At 46.8% G+C, this 20425-nt stretch overlaps 1 protein-coding gene across 12 annotated transcripts in view; it reads left to right on the top strand.

Annotated features, from left to right (window-relative positions):
- LOC109864736 (phospholipid-transporting ATPase 11C) overlaps positions 1 to 20425 on the top strand; it is a 66512-nt gene that overhangs the window by 22968 nt on the left and 23119 nt on the right. For all 12 annotated transcript variants that reach the window (XR_004204174.1, XR_004204175.1, XM_031797287.1 and 9 more), the window contains exons 2-8: positions 8756 to 8875; positions 10282 to 10371; positions 15927 to 16007; positions 17113 to 17220; positions 17800 to 17928; positions 19154 to 19242; positions 20120 to 20170. Coding sequence is in view for 10 of the 12 variants with exons in the window: in XM_031797287.1 (XP_031653147.1) it covers positions 8756 to 8875; positions 10282 to 10371; positions 15927 to 16007; positions 17113 to 17220; positions 17800 to 17928; positions 19154 to 19242; positions 20120 to 20170 (668 nt within the window). In the remaining 2 variants the exon portion in view is untranslated. The remainder of the gene's footprint in view (positions 1 to 8755; positions 8876 to 10281; positions 10372 to 15926; positions 16008 to 17112; positions 17221 to 17799; positions 17929 to 19153; positions 19243 to 20119; positions 20171 to 20425) is intronic.

Raw genomic sequence — 20425 nt, 5'->3', positions numbered from 1 at the left:
ATACAACCTTACAGTGAAATGCTTACATACAAGCTCCAATGCAGTTAAGTTTTTTTTTTAACTTTAGTTTAGTAAATACTATAAAGGAAATAAAAAAGAACTTAGGTGAGTAGGTGAATGTGTGATTTGAAACTGAGTGAATAAGAGAAGGCAAGTGCAAGAGGTAGTCAGATGGAGTAAGACAGTGAAAGTGGTAAAGTGCGTGAGAGAGGAGTGCCAGCACAACTACTGCTGTGAATAACAGCGTTGGTGGCTGTTTTCAAACATTATGCACTCACTGTTACCTAGCAGATTTGCTTTATAATTGAGCAGTTTTCGCACTTAGTCATCCCTCATCTCTTGATGAATTCTGTTTTGCATTACAGGCTCCCCATTTGAAATGGGCTACTTGTGTTTCGACTATGTATTTTTCACTAAAAACAGTTAAGCAAAACACAGTTCAGTCCATTTGTATATTCTTGGTTATGTTTTTTTCCTTCATGTTATCCATGTGTACTCATTGCACCATTTTTCAATCTGCTTTCATGTTCCGGGGTTTTCTCCCCTCCCATTTCTCTGTGACTGAGGGCAAGTTGTGTACTAGCCTAAATGGCAGGTGAGCTAGCTTTGTAGTGACCCAGTATCCTGCTCCCTTGGAAGTAACCGCTCTAATATAGAAGAGTAAACCTTGTCTAGATAAGTGGCTGTTTAGTCAGACCAGGAATAAACAAGTTAATCATAAATCGAGACCTGGTGACGCCCTACACACACACACACACACACACACACACACACACACACACACACACACACAGGCCTATGTGTTTGTTGTTTCCTGTTTCCCTAACAATGAAGCTGCTGTACTGGTGTTTACATTGGCGGTCCTCCATTTCCTCTGTATGAGGAAGTTGTTTCCTTTTAATCTTATTTTTTTTCTGTCTGGAACTATTTGAAATGGATGCTCTGATTTTAAATATTAACACAGCTTTTGCCCAGCACTGCTACCTTTGCTCTCTGAGTGTTCAAACGCGGGTGTCGTTGGTGCACGTGCAGGACATGAAGTACACTAGTTGGTCTCCAGTGTTCCCTCTCTCCATGTCCTGCACTTCACACGTCATTAAACATGCAAATAAGCGGTTGTGACATTCCTTATGAGGCTTATACAGTGTCAGCAACAAGCTTATGATTGCATTTTACAATAGAGGGCTTTGAGGGGACTGGCCATGTTTTTGTTCTCCCGTTTCCTGGATTTAGTTTACACAACCAACAAAGAATACATCCTAGACTACATTTAATTCCTAATTTTTTATTTTATTTTTTACCTTAAACATTGTCATTGCTAACTTTTTTTAAATGTACTTATTTTTGTCTTAGAATTCTTGTTTTTTAATTGTTTAAATTGCTGCAACAGACCTGTTTATGTAGCAACCAACACCTCGTTTGACCACAAAATCATATTCACCCTATCCAGGCAAATAACATGCAAAACAAATCCAGAGATGCCCTCTGTTCTACAGAATATTATTTTTCTGACCTCAATAGCACCTGCAGTCACAGGCTTCTTAGACTGTTAGAGTACATCATGATATCAGGGCCCACTCTTCCCAGGTCTCCACAAGCCACTTGTCATGTTCACTCACTCCGAGACCAAGTGACAACAGCCAGTATCCACTTTAGGATTGTGTTCAGGAGCTCATAGCTGCTGCTGCCTCTTCCCCTACTTGACCTGAGCAACCCTGCACCCCCCCAGCTAGCCTTCTGTCAATTTCACTTGGAAATTCAGGCCTCGGAAGCAGCAAGCCCATCTATGCTTGTCTTCTCCTTCACTGAGCGGACCCAGGTTAGTTTTGGCAGTGTGGCTGTGATAAAAGCACCGTGCCGTTGTCATCTGCTGGTCTCCAGGAGAAGCTAGCTGCTGTGTGTTTCGCATCGTGGTGGCCGACTGCCAAGCAGACATTGTCAGGAAGGGGAGGAGAGCTCTGCTCAAAGTTAAACCATGCACACTACACAGGCAGTAGCATAATCAGTAGAGGCTTATCTTGAGTGCAGACAATGTACTATATTATACACCTATAGGCTAAGCAGCAATATGAAGGTCAAGGAAATTCGGACTAAATGCGTGATGCAAGCCATTAGGCTATTCTTGAATTTGATTTTGTGCAGCACCATAACCACACTGCATTTAATGACAGCAGAGTCAGAAACAAGTTAGTCTCGGAACCCAGGCCAGAACCAAATCTCGCATGTAATAAATATGAAGTGTTTCACGGGCGACTAGACGCATTGGTACGTTAGTACCAAACAACTCAGTGTCCAAGGGCAGCATATCTCGCCAGTTCATGTATTGAGAAATTAATGAACCAAAATTCAATACTAGACTGTTAAGACATTGAACCTATTATACATAAGCCTATATGTATATTTTTTTTGTCTGTAACAGGAACATTGTGGTTGTGATTTCACTGGTTATTTACTGGTGAGATGTTGTGACAGGGCACGGTGTCATCAGACTGTGAAGTCATCATCCGGGGTTTGGCAACAGCTGAATACAGCGTTCTGTTGCCTCGGTTTTGAATAGCGTGCGTTTTTCTTCCCGTACCAGGCCGTGCCCGTTTTACAACGTGTCCCTAATTTCCTTTTTAAAGCATAATCTAATCATGTTCAATTGGGAGCTTTACCCAATCCTCTAATGCACTGTTTATTTCCCAGCAGTTGGGTCTCGGCTCAATTGAGCGTTCCATGTTTGTTTTATTGATCTCGTCTCTATATTGTAACTAATGCGTTTTCATCTACTGTCGAACATTGACGGCAAATTTTAATATATGCTTGCTTTTGCAGCCTTGCATTATTGGCTTTGAACTGCCTTGTCAGGTAGAATCACCACTTTATTTTATGAATGTGAAATATCAGAATAATAGTAGAGAATAATTTATTTCAGATTCTATTTCTTTCATCACATTCCCAGTGGGTCAGAAGTTTACATACACTCAATTAGTATTTGGTAGCATTGCCTTTAAATTGTTTAACTTGGGTCAAATGTTTCGGGAGCCTTCATCAAGCTAAATCAATGACCATTCAATGCAGCTGTCCTTATCTAGCAGACCCCTGGGGCTTCTCATTGGACCTGTCCTTTTTAATAATAATCCATTTCATTTTAAGACATGATTTGTCTTCTCTGAAGTGTATGTGTCGGTCAAAAAATGTCTCTGTCTGCGTCCAGGAAATCCACTTTGTGGCTGTTTCAGTCACTTCCTGATTTGAACTTTAAATCCCCAGTCTGTGTTTACATACTGTGGCTGTAACATTGGGGCAACGTTTGCAACAACATTGCTCTCATGGTTAATTACTCCCAGAGAGAGACAGATGCAGATTAAAACTAAAATGGGATATTGGTAACTAACCCACAGAGGTCTCTGGCTCTACAATCGAAACTGAGCTCACTGGGATTCTCCGCTTCAAGGCTAATTTGTTTTGTAAATTGTTCCTTTTATTTGCCTCGAGACATTTGCATTGTCCAGGGAGGATAGGTGTGTGTGTGTGTGTGTGTGATTTTAGTTTCTGTGCTGCCCTTCTTTACCCCAATGTTCTGTCTTCAGGGATACGTTGTCTTCTTCACTTGTGTCATCAGTCTTTTAATGGTGTTATTAGGATGGAAGAAGCCATTTTGAAGTGTACTTCACTGAGTAACTGCAGGATCCCTCGGAGGAGGAACTGTTAAGAATAAGATGAGCTTTAGCTCCCTAATCCGTAGTGTGGTCTACATAAGGTTTGAGTTACTAGGCCTATTTCCTGTTTGCTAAAAAACCTGGATGTGTTTTTGTCCTTGGTTCCAGTTGTGCTTCCCCTCTCCCCTCATTTCCCTGCCACCCAGGTCTGTCCTGGTGGCTGTTGGAGGAGCGGTATGCTATTCCTGTTGTGCAGGGGATTACAGATTTGACGGAAACACCGGGGTGTGAACAACACTGCCTCTCTCTCATGCCTGATGGAGCATTATGCAGTGTCTTGGCTCTTCCCGGACTGGGAAGCAGAAGTAATGTCTGCATCAGAATTTCTCCACAGGGAGACATTTGCTTTGGGGATTTCACTCAAACTTTTAATGAGAAGCAAGTGATTGCATAAGCGTCTGTCTTAGGTAGGCTAGGTTTTTCCTCATATGCATAGCTAATGGGGCTCCCCAGACTCAAGACTGTGCTTTGATCTAACCTGCCCCCAGTATAGTCGGTGGACAGCGCTGTGTCCAGATGCCCTTTGTTCACACTTCCAAGGTACCGTGGCACTGATCCAGGATGAGATCAGCTGTCTGCCAGTGGCGGCTGTGAACAGCACACATGGCCCTGGCCACAGTGCATTAGAGATCCTGGAGCTGGATAGCCTTAATAATTCCCTCCATCTGGAATAGCTGTGGAGCTAGTACTTTTAGCCAGGCAGGAACACCACAATGTATGGTCTGGGGCTTTGGGGGAGGGGGGCTGTTGTTGAGTGGAGGTGTGCTATAAGAGTCAGTGGTTGGGAAATCATTGGCCAGAGGTAAAGACAGGGTGTCGTACCAGCCCACCTTCACGCCCCGTCTCATCTGTTCTCCTGAGGAGCTGCTCAGCCCAAGCCCACTGGAAAGAGAGCGAACGAATGCTCTTGATAAGTTTGTTCTCCCCCCAGCCAACCGGACTATGCAGGCAGGCCACGTGGGAGAACCGTCTTCCTTACTCTCTAGCTCTTGCCTTGTTTCACACAGGCTGTCATTTTAAGGAAGATGAATGCCCGGTGTACCCGTGACCTTGTGCTGGGGGAAATGGGAAGGCTGGTTCTGCCTGCTGACCCTGTGTACCAAGGTCTCCCAACCGGACTCTGTTTTCTTTCTGACATGTGAGCAGTCATGGGGCCTTGGTCAACCGAGCACAGCGTGTTGGTGTCATGGCTCATCCTACATAACTACTGCTGTGCACCTTTTTCTATTCACATATTGTCTATCATGTCTACAGTAACGTGTGTGTATAAGCTAATATGACAAAATTCTTACAATTTTGCCATGGGGTTTTGTACTGTGTTAAATACTGTATTCTCAATCTCATTCTAATATTTATACTACTGTACATCACATTTCAGTTACTGTTTATACACACCACATATACTGTATACAGTTGAAGTCGGAAGTCTACATGCACTTAGGTTGGAGTAATTTAAAACTTGTTTTTCAACCACTCCACAAATTTCTTGTTAACAAACTATAGTTTTCGCAAGTCTGTTAGGACATCTACTTTGTGCATGACACAAGTAATTTTCCCAACAATTGTTTAGACAGATTATTTCACTCATAATTCATTGTCACAATTCCAGTGGGTCAGAAGTTTACTAAGTTGACTGTGCCTTTAAACAGCTTGGAAAACTTTAGAAGCTTCTGATAGGTCAATTGACATCATTTGAGTCAATTGGAGGTGTACCTATGGGATACCTTCAAGGCCTACCTTCAAACTCTGTGCCTCTTTACTTGACATCATGGGAAAATCAAAAGAAATCAGCCAAGACCTCAGAAAAATATTGTAGACCTCCAAGTCTGGTTCATCCTTGGGCGCAATTTCCAAATGCCTGAAGGTACCACGTTCATCTGTGCAAACAATAGTATGCAAGTATAAACACCATGGGACCACACAGCCGTCATACCGCTCAGGGAAGGAGATGCATTCTGTCTCCTAGAGATGAACATCCTTTGTGCAAATCAATCTCAGAACAACAGCAAAGGACCTTGTGAAGATGCTGGAGGAAACGGGTACTAAAGTATCTATATCCACAGGAAAATATGTCCTATATCGACATAACCTGAAAGGCCGCTCAGCAAGGAAGAAGCCACTGCTCCAAAACCACCATAAAAATGCCAGACTACGGTTTGCAACTGCACATGGGGACCAAGATCATACTTTTTGGAGAAATGTCCTCTGGTCTGATGATGCAAAAATATAACTGTTTGGTCATAATGACCATCTTTATGTTTGGAGGAAAAAGGGGGAGGCTTGCAAGCCAAAACACCATCCCAACTGTGAAGCACGGGGGTAGTAGCATCATGTTGTGGGGGTGCTTTGCTGCAGGAGGGACTGGTGCACTGCACAAAATAGATGACATCATGAGGGAGGAAAATTATGTGGATATATTGGAGACATCAGCCAGGAAGTTAAAGCTTGGTTACAAATGGGTCTTCCAAATGAACAATGACCCCCAAGCACACAATTGAGAATGCCCCCTTTCCAACTTGACAATTTGTAAAATTTCTGCCCTGCTAGAGCCGCACCAGTCAACTGCAAGTGCTGTTATTGTGATTTGGAATCGTCTAGGAGCAACAACTGCTCAGCCGTGAAGTGGTAGGCCACAAGATCACAGAATGGACCGCAGAGTACCGTAGCATGTAAAAATGGTCTGTCCTTGGTTGCAACACTCACTACCAAGTTCCAAACTGTCTCTGGAAGCAACATCAGCACAAGTGTTCGTTGGACGCTTCATGAAATGGGTTTTCATGGCCGAGCAGCAGCAGACGAGTCTAACATCACCATGCGCAATGCCATGCGCAGTGTCGGCAGGAGTGGTGTAAAGCTTGCCGCCATTGGACTCCGGCGCAGTGGAAATGCTTTCTCAGGAGTGATGAATCACTCTTCACCATCTGGCAGTCCAACGGATGAATCTGAGTTTGGCGGGTGCCAGAAGAACACTGCCTGCCCGAATGTGTAGTGCCAACTGTATAGTCATGATTTGGGCTAGGCCCCCTAGCTCCATTGAAGAGATCTTGATGCTACAGCATACAATGACATTCTAGACGATTCTGTGCTTCCAAGTTTGTTTTCGTATGACAATGCCCTCGTGCAAAAAGCTAGGTCCATACAGAAATGGTTTGGTGAGATCAATGGAAGAACTTGACTGGCTTGCACAGAGCCATGACCTCAACTCCATTCAACACCTTTGGGATTAATTTGAATGCCAATTGTGAGCCAGGCCTAATCACCCAACATCAGTGCCCATCACTAATGCTTGTGCTCCAGGGACTCGCTTCCATTCAGCCAATGTTCCAAAATCTAGTGGAAAGCCTTCCCAGAAGAGTGGAGGCTGTTATAGCAGCAAAGCGGAGACCAACTCCATATTAATGCCCAGGATTTTGGAATGAGAAGTTCGATGAGCAGGTGTAATATCTACTGCTGTACTGTTCTTAGTATATCTTGTGTAAATTCATCCTGTATTTTATTTACAGTGGGGCAAAAAAGTATTTAGTCAGCCACCAATTGTGCAAGTTCTCCCACTTCAAGATGAGAGGCCTGTAATTTTCGTCATAGGTACACTTCAACTATGACAGACAATGAAGAAAAAAATCCAGAAAATCACATTGAAGGATTTTTTATGAATTTATTTGCCTATGATGAAAATTACAGGCCTCATCTTTTTAAGTGGGAGAACTTGCACAATTGGTGGCTGACTAAATACTTTTTTGCCCCACTGTATTTATTTTATATATACGTGTGTGTGTGTGTGTGTGTGTGTGTGTATTTGGATTACTGTTAGTGCTATTTGGGTTGTTAATTGAATTTTTGTTTCCCGACATTTCTTCATTTTCAAATAAATTTCACTTAATTTATTTTGTATTTTTACCCCCTTTCTCCACAATTTCGTGATAACAATCTTGTCTCATAGCTGCAGCTCCCCAACGGGCTCGGGAGAGGCAACGGTCGAGTCGTGGGTCTTCTGAAACATGACCCACCAAACCACGCTTTTAAACACCCGCTCGCTTAACCCGAAAAGCCAGCTGCACCAACGTGTTGGAGGAAACACCGTTTGACTGACAACCGGCCCGAACCCCAGGCTGTAGTGACGCTGCAACACTGCGATGCAGTGCCTTTAGACCGCTGCACCACTCGGGAGGCTGCTCTTATTTCTTTGGTTAATGAAATGTTTGATTGTTTGTATACAGTTTTAGTGCATTGTCAGGAGCTAGTAACATAAGCATTTCGCTGCACCCGCTATAACATCTGCTGAAATGTGTACATGACCAGTAGTTTTGATTTGAAATGCGGCACCACCACCGCCTCCTCCTCAGTCTATCTGCACTGGAGATAACTGCGCTCATAAATCTGGTGTGAGCAGTCGCTTCTCCCCACAGGGGCAGCGCTTTATAACGGGCTAATTATCAATAACTCTCCACCTTAAAGGGAAGAAATGAAACTCATTACAGGACTAGTGCACTCTCCATTTTGGCCAATTTGACCCATGTCATATGTGCCGTTGTCCCCTGTGAAACCTTGGTTTGTGTTAAACAGCTTTTTGGTGCTCCACTGCATTTGAAGTTTGGGAAGAGCCTTTGTAATTATTTCTGCACCTCCGTCTGGATAACATTATATTTTGGTTCATGGCCTTGATTTGAATATATATTAAAGACTAGAAAGACTAATCAAGATTTGCAAGTTACGGAATGAAATGGTTTTCGACGACCTAGAATGAAAGAATTCTTCCTGATTTTGTGGTATCGTGGTGGTGAGAGCAGTATCACTGTATTCATTGGTTTGTTTTCTTCCCCATGCGTTAATGTGGACTAGGTCTTCATTTACGAACCTTGGAAGTTATGCACAAGTTGATCTTGATGCACTTTTCCCCCAGTGTTTAGTCTACTGGTTCATTGTATTAGGAGGCTGTATACTAGATACATTTCTAGCCTCTTGTGTTCCAGTGTTGAGTCTAAATATCTGCTGAAGCAATATATTTACACTGTGTGTGTGGCTTCTAATTCTGTCTCTCCATCTCTGTACAGTTCGGTAGGGACGAGAGGAGGGTAGACAGCAGGACCATCTACGTAGGCCACCGGCCCTGTCCCGCCACCGACGCTTTCATCCCCCCCAAGTTCTGTGACAACAGGATTGTCTCTTCCAAGGTAAGATCCACTGCCATGTTTTACACCATCGACCTGCGGTCTGCACAACACCGTAATACAGGCAAGTGGAAACTTGTCTGCGTTTCGACATGTGAATATTTTCCTGTCCCACTCCCACCTAAGCACCACTGTCTCTCCCTCCACGTCATGAATTCCAATGGCAGTCTTCTCTAGCTCCCTCTCCTCCCACTGCCTCTCCACATGCTCGTCTTCCTCCCCAAATGGAAGGCCATTATTTGTCTCAGGAGATCTCTGTCTGTGGCCGTGAAATACACTGCTACTATTTAATGTACCAGCAGGCAAGGTGGGTGATTCAATATGTCCCCCTCTGGCTCTCTGAGCCCCCCCACCCACCCCCAAATCAGGGCTAGGGGTGTGGGTCTGAGTAGGAGGAGGGCTGGCTGGGGGTTTAGAATCACGTATAGGAGGGGGAGGAAGGACTGTGAGAGTGGGATTTATAGTAGCGCAGAGGGTCCCACTGGGAATGGGCCAATCAATGTCTCGTCCTCCAGTGTTACCCTGGCTGTAGTGTTTACACTTCTACCATGCGCCTGTCTTTCATCATTCTGTTCTTATGTTCTTATTCTTATAACTACCTCAACGCTCCTTCTCTTTCTCCTTTCCTCTCTACTCACTCTGCACCATCTCTCTCTCTCTCTCTCGCTTTATATTCTCTCTCCCTCACTGCCCTCCTCACTCATGCTCCCCCTCTGATTACTTTCCCCTCACTCTTTTCTCTCTGGCAAAATGAGATGGTCTCTATCTGCTACTGCTGCATTTCAGCACTGTCTCCATGCAAAGACATTCCTCTACATTCCCCTCTCAACACTGTGTCTGTGTGCGCGCACACGTTTTAGTCTGGCGTGTTAGTTACTACCGGGGCATTGTTGGGCCGTCTTATGGATTTGGCAAGATAAGTGTCGCGTCAGCTTCTGTGTTGAATATCAACTGTTATGCCCACTTAAAAAAAAAAAACACAATCTGACACCAACTTGATAAGGTAATCTGCTCTCTATTCAGCACTGGGTGAATTAAGGAGATAAATCTCTAATCTGAATCAACAGAATACCTGCAGGCCCCCGAGGGCTGAGAGGAGGACTGGCTCCCTGGTTCACAGGCAGTTTAGAAAGGCAGCACTAGCAGCCGTCTCACTAAGTACAGAGACCGAGCCGGAGTGGAAGGAACTGATGAATATTGAATGTCGCTAATCCTTTTCCTAGCTTAGCCTTTCTTCCTATAGTCTACTAGTCCTCTACCCTGACGAGGTTGTCAAAGAACAGAAACGTAGTGGTTTCCAGAGAGCGAGGATTCACTGGGTAGGCCTATGTTGTGTTTTGAACTTGTGCTTTTCATTCTCATGTCATTTCATTGGTGCACTCTCCCTCCCTCCCTCATTGTCTTTCCAGTACACGGTGTGGAACTTCCTGCCAAAGAATCTGTTTGAACAGTTCAGAAGAATCGCCAATTTCTACTTCCTCATCATCTTCTTGGTGCAGGTGAGTTGTGCGTGTCTGGGACTCGTGAGTATGTTCAATATGTGTTAGTGTGAATTGACTGGAAGTGTCTGTGTGGCAAGTGTGAAATGGTTACAATGTGTGTGTGCTATCAGGCCTGGGTGTAACTGACTGTTTATGGCATGTGGGAAACAGTCAGCCTGTGGTCAGGCCTGTGTGTGCTTTGAGAGTGAGCCTCTGTTTGCGAGTGTAACCTATTTGTGGCAGTTGTGAAACGGGGACTGCGTGTGTTTGTGTGGCCAGAGCTGTACATGGTTTGTGTGTATCTAGCCCTCTCCTCCACGGCTGAGTGGAAAGTGAGAGTGGGCTGAGCCAAAGCACTGGGTGACATGTTTATCCCTCGGCTTGGTGCTCACGGTCGTACCACTCTGTTCCTCTACCTCTCCTATATCAGGCCCAGAGATCTGCACAGCGATGTTTCTCCCCCTTCATCAATCTGCTCTTCCTTCCCCCTCACTTTCTTTTTCTTTCTCTTCCCCCTCCTGACCTGAGATGGAAACTAACCACCTCTCTCTAGCAACCGTAACTTAAACTAAAAGTCTAAACAGCCCATCCCCAGTGTAAACAGGCTCAGCATACGGAGGGATAGCTGGTATAAATACAGTGGCCTACCAGTAGTCACTGATGTTCCTGTCAGACAACTGGCATGGCAATTCCACTGGAACCCCCATGGGGACTGTTTAGGCTGAATTCCACTGGAACCCCCATGGGGACTGTTTAGGCTGAATTCCACTGGAACCCCCATGGGGACTGTTTTGGCTCAATTCCACTGGAACCCCCATGGGGACTGTTTTGGCTCAATTCCACTGGAAGAACCAAAAGGAACTAGGACTAATGGGATCTGGGAGGCAGCAGGCAAAGGGTGGGTGAGATGCTGTAGTCCTGAACTCTGAACTTGTTAGTCAATTGGCAACAGTTCATCGCCTCTGCTGTCTTCAGCGGCATAATCAAATTTGATGATTTATATACAACGGGTGTAGTAGACCTTACAGTGAAATTCTTCCTTACGAGCCTCTAACCATCAATGCAGTTTAAAAAAAATACAGATAAGAAATAAAAGAAAGAAGTAATTAAAGAGCAGCAGTAAAATAACAATACAAACAGACTATATACAAGGGGGTACCAGTACAGAGTCAATGTGTGGGGGCACCGGTTTGTTGAGGTAATATTTACATGTAGGTAGAGTTATTAAAGTGACTATGCATAGATGGTAACAACAGAGTAGCAGCGGTGTAAAAGAGGTTGGGGGGGGCTCAACATAATGAGTCTGGCTAGCCATTTGATAGAGGTTCAGGAGTCTTATGGCTTGGGGGTTTGAAGCTGTTTAGAAGCCTCTTGGACCTAGAACTTGGCGCTCCGGTGCTGCTTGCCATGCGGTAGCAGAGAGAACAGTCTATGACTAGGGTGGCTGGAGTCTTTGACAATTTTTACGGCCTTCCTCTGACACTGCCTGGTATAGAGGTCCTGGATGGCAGGAAGCTTGGCCCCAGTGAAGTACTGGGCTGTTCGCACCACCCTCTGTAGTACCCTGCAGTCTGAGGCCAAGCAGTTGCCATACCAGGCAGTGATGCAACCATGCTCTCGATGGTGCAGCGGAATAACCTTTTGAGGCTCTTAGGACCCATGCCAAATCTTTTCAGTCTCCTGAGGGGGAATAGGTGTTGTCGTGCCCTCTTCACAACTGTCTTGGTGTGCTTGGACCATGTTAGTTTGTTGATGTGGACACCAATGAACTTGAAGCTCTCAACCTGCTCCACTGCAGCCCCGTCGATGAGAATGGGGGCGTGCTTAAACCTCCTTTTCCTGTAGTCCAATCATCTCCTCAGCTGCCTCCTGTTCTTTTATTCACTGTGACCTTTACCTGTTTGAGTAGTGTATCAGTGGGTTCATCTCGGTGTACTGTGTGTACAGTGGATGTACTGGAGTGTGTGGTAAATCAGCATAGTGTGTTCAAGTTAGATTTGAAGGAGCATTTGCAACGTAAATGTGCAAACGTGTGAGTCATGATTTTGTAAGAAGTTTGTGTGTGGTGTGTGCGCGCGCACGTGTATGTGGTTGTCCGCTACTAATCCAGCCTTATCCTTACTGCCCAGTTCCTCCCCACACAGCCTACCATTATGTGACTTGGGGGGGGGGGGGAGAAAGAGGGAGACGCACACATGCGCATACACACACACACACACTTTCACATCTTGTCACACCTGCCCCTTTCAATTCCCCAGAGGCTTCATGCAAATGGCCCAACAGAATCCAAACACACAACCCCCCCCCCCCCCCCCCCTCCTCTTTTTCCTTTTACCTCTATCTAACATGCTGACCAGACCGCTCACGTGCCCACGTGTGTGTGTGTTGATTTTGTCCTTCCACACCAGACCCGATCAGGACACGCAGGTTGAAATATCTCAACCAGGTTTTTATTTTACCTGAAATTCTCAAGGTTCTCTACTAACAATTAATCAGCATGTTAGTGAGTCGCTCTTCTCTCTGTCGCAAGTCTATTTCTCTGTCTCTCACCCTCGGCAAGTGTCTCTCTCGCCCTCGGCGAGCGTCTCCACGCTCTCTCGCCCTCGGCGAGCGTCTCCACGCTCTCTCGGCAAGTGTCTCTCGCTCGCTCTCCATTACTGATTGTCTATCTCGCTTTGTTTGACAATCAGTAACGGGGGGAGAGACTTACTATCTCTCTACGCTGCTGACTTAAGCAGCCAGGAAGCCCTCCTGTACTTATGAGAGCCTCAAATAGACTCTATAGAAAAAAGCACCACTGTCCTCTAAATAGCTCTGCATGCCTTTGCTGCCTGCCTCCTGATGGAATGGGAGCGGGGTTGGAGAGAGATGGAGAGAGGGCCCCTGCCTCCCCTGCCCTGGGACCTGAGGGACTGTCACTCACTCTGACACACTTCTTCCCTGTTCAGATGTAGGGCTCTTTATCAGTGTCAGAGATCTAACCCACCCGTCAGTTCAGTGGAGGAGTCCTCTTATAGCAGAATGCTCGTTCCTATCAAATGACTAGGTTTGGGTTTTGGTGCAGTGTGTGCGTGTGTGTGTGTGTATATATATGGAGGTAAGGGTGTATCAAAAGTTGAGGAATGGGCCTGTTATTTGCAGGGGTATGGTCTGTAGTTGTGTGATTAATGTGTGACATTCAAGTTTGGTGGAGCGTAGAAAATGTACGAGGGAGAGGAAGTGAACAACGCTCAGGAGAAATAGCCCCCCCCCCCCCGCCCAGGTAATACTAGGGGAACATTGGGGTGGGTGTCCAGTGTTTATTTTATTAGCAGCTGTGGAAAAGTTAGCAGGTGGTGGGGGGCTGTTTGTGTGGAGTGTTTGTGTGATATAGTGCACTCTGTATTGGCCACTCTCTGCAGTATTGTGGCGCGAACCAAATCATGCCTTGCGGTCGGGTGGGACTGACCGTGTCGGGGACATACTGTCCCCTGCACTTTCAGCCGCAATACAGCCTCTTTTAATATCTTTAATCGGCCTGGACTGGCCACGTCTAGCCCCACTCCCTCCCTCCAGATGGGCTTTTATCAATTTATTAAATCGAAAAACGACATGCGCTTTCGTCTGCCCCCACCAACATCTATCACCTGCCTGGGGGGCAGCATTAGTTACAGCTGCATAGACTTGCTGAGGGTGGAGAGGGTCCTGGCTGGGCCAGGAGAGGTGAGAGGGGAGATGTATTCAATAAAACTCGTGCTCCACCCGAGGGAACCGGCTGGTCCACTGAGGAGTCTCTAACACTGAGACCTGCCACCTGGGTCAACCCAGCTCCACACATTATAGTAAAGTCTTCTCGCTGCCTCTATTTCTGTCCGGGAACACCTGGAGCTACAGAAGAGGAGAGGACGGTTTCACTCTCACATTCGCCCTCCTTTCTTTGACTGACTCCCGGGGAGAGAAACAATGGAGAGTCTGTTCTCTGTTTTCCCTGATTCTGCATTCTGGCTGAAGGTTCAATGTGCACCAGTCCATTTCGGCCTTCTAATTGAATTATTAACTGTAATCACAGCAGTCGGTGCTGAAATGCTTTAGTGCTCAGTATGCTGGCTGCGTGTGTGTTCGCGGAAGGATGTGTTGCTGAAGGAGCAGCGAGTTCTTTCACTTCCTCATTGTCAGTCCTCTCACAGGTGAGCAGGGAAACACCTGAAAGAGGGCTCACAACACGTCTCCTGCCTCAGCTGATACCTATCGGACATCTTGTACAGCTCATGCTCTGAATGCCAAATACGCGCGTGTGCACAACTCTGTGTGTGTGTGTGTGTGTGTGTTCCGTAACAAGCGCCACTTGCTCAGTGGGAGCCTCTGGCGTCTCCTGAAAGCCTCTGGCGTGCTGCAGGATCAGGAGAGCGGGGATAAATCTGCCTTGTGACAGCATTAAGAGGGTACACACACAATTACACAAAGGCTGTGTGTTGTTGGGGGCTGTTTTTGCAGGTCAAGCTTTTGTCTCTGTGCTCCTGAGCTGCTAGTTGCTTGGGATTACCTGACTGGCCCTGTGCAGGCTCCCTCTCGGTCTCTAGGCTCATTAGTGGCCAGATTCCTGTACGCGCTCACGCACACACACACACAGATTCCTGTACGCGCTCACGCACACACACACACAGATTCCTGTACGCACGCACACACACACACACACACACACACACACACACACACACACAGATTCCTGTACGCGCTCACGCATACACACAGATTCCTGTACGCGCTCACATACACACACACACACACATTTCTGTACTGCCCCTGGCCTGCTGTCCAGCACGGCTCTCAGTAGCCCAGCAGGAGAGGGCCTGCTCCGTGTTCTGTTGGCATCAGCACCATGCAGGCAGCAGGAACCAGCCCCCGTGTGGTTTTAGATTAAATACCACGGTGTCCCTGGCCCATTTAATTAGGTGTCCTGCAGGTCCAAGCTGCTTGGGTTCTTCTCCTATTCTGTCTCAGTACAAAATGTCTCCATGTCTCTCTGTTGGACGGAGAGAGGAGAGATTAGGTGCTGTGGAGCCGAGACTGGCGCACACACACGTGCACGTGCATACTCAGGTAGACATGCACTACAACCTGTATTTATGTGGGAGTGCCCCCGCCCATGTGCTCGAAGAATCTGTTGTAACCTGTCCAATGTTCTTTTTTTTCCTTCCATACAATGTATTCTCGTCTAAGAAATTGCCTTGGAAATGACTCTTTCACTGCACCACTCCTGAGACAGTCTCCGAGCTACGTTGTAGGCGAGATAATCACTAATAATCTGAGTAGATTGGCTACCATTTGCGATTAGTCAATAGTGGTAGAATGATGATTTACTGGGAAAGATGGGTTGATCTGTGGTTATCTGAAGGTTGGAATACACACATTCACAGTATACCTGCTTGAGGTCCTCCAATCAGCGGGGAGGATGTGATTTTTGCAATGGGTTTATGTTTTGATTTTAAAAAATAAAGCGTTGTTAGATCCATTAATAGAAAAGTATCTTGTCTTATGAGGCTTTATTATCTGAATGGTATAGTACATAAAGTATCTGGTATTCTGTTCTACAGGTCATTGTAGACACCCCCACCAGCCCAGTCACTAGTGGCCTGCCATTGTTCTTCGTCATCACAGTAACAGCCATTAAACAGGTAAGACATGACACTGTCCCCATTTTTGAATTCATTGCCCCCCCCCCCCCCCCCCCCCCTTTGAAATATAACAATTACTAGAATGGACATACCCATTCTAAAGGGGCTTTTCACATTCTACAAATTACATTTCTATGGTCCCCTTTTATAGCCCCTCTATGCATCTCTCCACCGCCTCTCTTCCACGTTTTTAATTACATACCTTTCCCTTTAACTGCGTGTATTTTGGCGGTTGAAATAGTGAATCATTTCAAATGCGTTGTTATTTTTGTCACAGCCGAAGTAATGCTGGCCGTGCGGGTCAATGCCGGTTGTCTGGAGACCAAATGGTGTGACAGTCTCTAGTATATTGTCTCTTTGACTGCTGCAGCTGTGTTCCAGCCTTTTTAGATGTATTGTTTTAGGGATTGGCTTTTCTGGTGGCCTGCTGCTAAGGCTTTTTGAAATGCACAATGGAGGGTGTACTTCCTATATGGGACACATTGATGGCAGCTAGCGACGCTGCTGCCTTTATCCAGGCTTTGAAGTGGGACACCAGGGGAGGTTCTCTGTAGACTGGGCGAGGTGAACACAGACCTGTAGTCAGTTCCAACTAAAAAGACGTGTGTGTGTGTGTCGCTCTCTCGCTCCTTCTCCCCCTTCCTCCCTCCCTCTCGCTCCTTCTCCCCCTTTCTCCCTCCCTCTCGCTCCTTCTCCCCCTTTCTCCCTCCCTCTCGCTCCTTCTCCCCCTTTCTCCCTCCCTCTCGCTCCTTCTCCCCCTTTCTCCCTCCCTCTCGCTCCTTCTCCCCCTTTCTCCCTCCCTCTCGCTCCTTCTCCCCCTTTCTCCCTCCCTCTCGCTCCTTCTCCCCCTTTCTCCCTCCCTCTCGCTCCTTCTCCCCCTTTCTCCCTCCCTCTCGCTCCTTCTCCCCCTTTCTCCCTCCCTCTCGCTCCTTCTCCCCCTTTCTCCCTCCCTCTCGCTCCTTCTCCCCCTTTCTCTCTCCCTTTCTCGCTCCTTCTCCCCCTTTCTCTCTCCCTTTCTCGCTCCTTCTCGCTCTTTCTCCCTCCCTCTCGCTCCTTCTCGCTCTTTCTCCCTCCCTCTCGCTCCTTCTCCCCCTTCCTCTCTCAGGGCTATGAGGACTGGCTGCGGCACAAGGCAGACAATGAGGTGAATAAGTACCTGGTGACGGTGCTGGAGGACGGCCGGAGAACACGCAAGGAGAGCGAGAAGATCAAGGTAGCTTTTCAGCAAGCTGCGCCTCGGCCAAGTCCCCTGGAAATAAATATCCCCTTGGGGACGCGGGCGGGGTGGAGGGGAAGGGGAGGTAGTTGGCATCTTGGCATGTTCCAGTGTTTTTGATAGTGTTGCTCTAATATACCGTATGGTAATCCCAAGTAGGTAATGCTGAATGAAGGAAGGTGGATGGTATTTTAGTCACGTATAGATTTACAACACCAAATTGACCTCTAGACCTCCCTATGCACATTGGAACTGTGTAGATCTGCGTGGATTTGACAGGTATAATCTTCAGACCTTCACAGGGGACTATTGGTGGATTTGGGATGGGCCTCGCCTCTACGTTCCTTACTTATTTTTTTTATTTTACCTTTATTTTACTAGGCAAGTCAGTTAAGAACAAATTCTTATTTTCAATGACGGCCTAGGAACAGTGGGTTAACTGCCTGTTCAGGGGCAGAACGACAGATTTGTACCTTGTCAGCTCAGGGATTTGAACTTGCAACCTTCCGGTTACTAGTCCAACGCTCTAACCACTAGGCTACCCTGCCGCCCCTTACGTGTTCTATGTTCCACTAGGTCGGGGATGTGGTGGAGGTGGTGGAGGATGAGACCTTCCCCTGTGACCTCATCCTGCTGCAGTCCAGCCGGGAGGACGAGACCTGCTTTGTCACCACGGCCAGTCTGGACGGGGAGTCCAACCATAAGGTGGAGTGCTGCTACAGTAACACCAGTGTCACGGTGCCATTGAGGCGTGTGGTCTGTGGGGGCATGACATTGCTTTCAATCTGCCATCACTCCCACTCCTTTTCTCAATCCAGGCATTTGTCACGTGCTTTGTAAACAACAGGTGTAGACGAACAGTGACATTTTTACTTATGGGTACATTTCCAACAATGCAGAGTAAAAAATGGAAATGGATTATAGACGGTGTATGTCTCAGCGTATGTGAAAGTGTATGTTGGAGCGTCGGTGTCAGTATGTGTGGTGTTACGAAATGGCTCGTAGCCCGTAACAGAGGGAGACATGGAGATAAAGAAATAACAAACATATATTTATGAAATGAAGTCAACTATATCCAAGTAAAAATGTGTGTGTGTGTGTAGTCAGTAGTGGATGTGCATAGATGGTGATAATAAGGGGTGTTGAGAGGTACCAAAACAAATTAACACAAAAGCCCCAAAATGCCACAACCAAAAACAGTCTGTCTGCGTGGAGAGTGTCCCATTTTACTGATGACCCTCCCAGTTCCGCCCACCGACATCCTATCAAGCAAAACAAGAGCAGCGAGAGAGAGAGTGCGGCAGTCACTGTGGGTAGAGTCCAGTGTGTGTACTCAGTCAGTGCAGAACAGGGTCAATGCAGGTAATCCAGGTAGACCTCTGATTAGCAGTCTTATGGCTTGGGGGTAGAAACTGATCAGGGTCCTGTTACTTCCAGACTTGGTGCACTGGTACCGCTTGCCGTGCGGTAGCAGAGCGAATGGTCTGTGGCTGGAGTCTTTAACAGTTTGAGGGCCTTCCTCTGTCACCGCCTGGTATAGACGTCCTGAATGGCAGGGAGCTCGGCTCCTGTGATGTGCTGGGCCAGTTGCCGTACCAAGCGGTGACACGGCCAGGCAAGATGCTCCCGATGGTGCAGCTGTAGAACGTTTTGAGGATCTGAGGGCCTATGCCAAATCTTTGCAGCCTCCTGAGGGGGAAGAGGCATCGTTGTGCCCTCGTCACAACTGTGTGGGTGTGTGTGGGCCATGATAATTCCTTAGGGATGTGGACACCGAGGAACTTGAAGCTCTCGACCCACTCCACTACAGTCCCGTCGACGTGTGTTAGTGTGCGTGACTACATGCGCCTGTGTGTGTGTTGCAGTGATGACCTGAAATAGTCAGCACTCACTTACTTTCTCTCTCTCTCTCTCTCTCTCTCTCTCTCAGACACACTACACAGTGCCAGACACAGAGAAGGGCCTGGAGTCTCTCAGTGCCACCGTGGAGTGCGAGCAGCCGCAGCCTGACCTCTACAAGTAGGCTCTGTCGTCCTTGCGTGTTCCTCACGCAGAGCTCTGAGAGTAGCAGTGCTGATCTCGGATCAGTCCCCCCCCCCCCAGTCTATACAATGATGATCTGAAAGCCAATATTGATCATTGATCAGCACTTCTACTCTGAGAGGCTTTGTGGAAACTGTCCCTGGACTGTAAAAACATGTGCACGCTGATTTGTTAGGGTGTAGGGCTTTAGTCAGTTTAATCCACTGTCAATCGGGAATGTCCCGATGACATTTTGATAGAGTGTTGGCAGGCTATAAGCTTTCTAGCTCTCTGACAGGTTATTATTAGCGACGTTGGACTGTTAGTAAACCTGATTGGTGGAAGAGACTGGCCAGGAATTGAAGGGAAGGTTGAGTTAGATTTGGCCCGTGCTGCATAGAGGAACAGACCCAGTCGTTTGAACAGCTGGAGTCTCTCCAGAGACTTATTGGTTTGGCGCCACCTATGGCAAAGGAGCGGCCGTTACAGTACAATTTGGCGCCATAAATGCATCCGTGATGTTTCAGACAGCCTAAGGAACTGAAGACGCCAGATGCTGCTCCTTTTCGCAATCAATAAAACAGAGTTGCCGTGCCAGTCTGTCGGACAAACCACCCATCATATTAGCTCGCTCTTAATTGGTGCAGTCTATGCAAAGTCCTGGTGATCAGCATATGGCATTGTGATAGTTTTACATCTGACTAGTCCCTGTGCTGCAGATAGTATTATTCATCAGTGTGTGTTTCTTTCTGATATCAGAAAATATTCAAATTGACCATTTCTAGCCCATTGCACAGTTGATTCAATTCAGGTCCATCGTGAGATGAGCATCTGCCATTGGGTAGGGCATTCATGAGGGTCTGTGTTTCTACAGGTTTGTGGGGCGTATGCACATCTACAAGAATGACCAGGAGCCTGCTGTGAGGTAAGCTTTCTGGCCACTCCCCTATCGGTTCCCCCTTAGCCCTTGTTACCCCCTTCTCCCGTACCTCAGTCTAAAAAAAGAAATGAAAGCACAGTCGTTTAAGCACTCTTGTCTTTTCGCTTTTTGTATAACCATCAAATCATTATTTCATTGATCCATAACTCCAAACGAGCATGAAAGTAATACTGGACTTGGCCCAGACTCAGGGCAGCGCTTCCAAAAGTGCTCTCTGAAGCGTTTGTCACCGGGCCACTT

This window comes from Oncorhynchus kisutch, linkage group LG19 (assembly GCF_002021735.2).
Source record: "Oncorhynchus kisutch isolate 150728-3 linkage group LG19, Okis_V2, whole genome shotgun sequence".
Classification (NCBI taxonomy): domain Eukaryota; kingdom Metazoa; phylum Chordata; class Actinopteri; order Salmoniformes; family Salmonidae; genus Oncorhynchus; species Oncorhynchus kisutch.
Note: the sequence above shows the minus strand (reverse complement) of the source record. Positions and strands in the feature narration are given on the sequence as shown.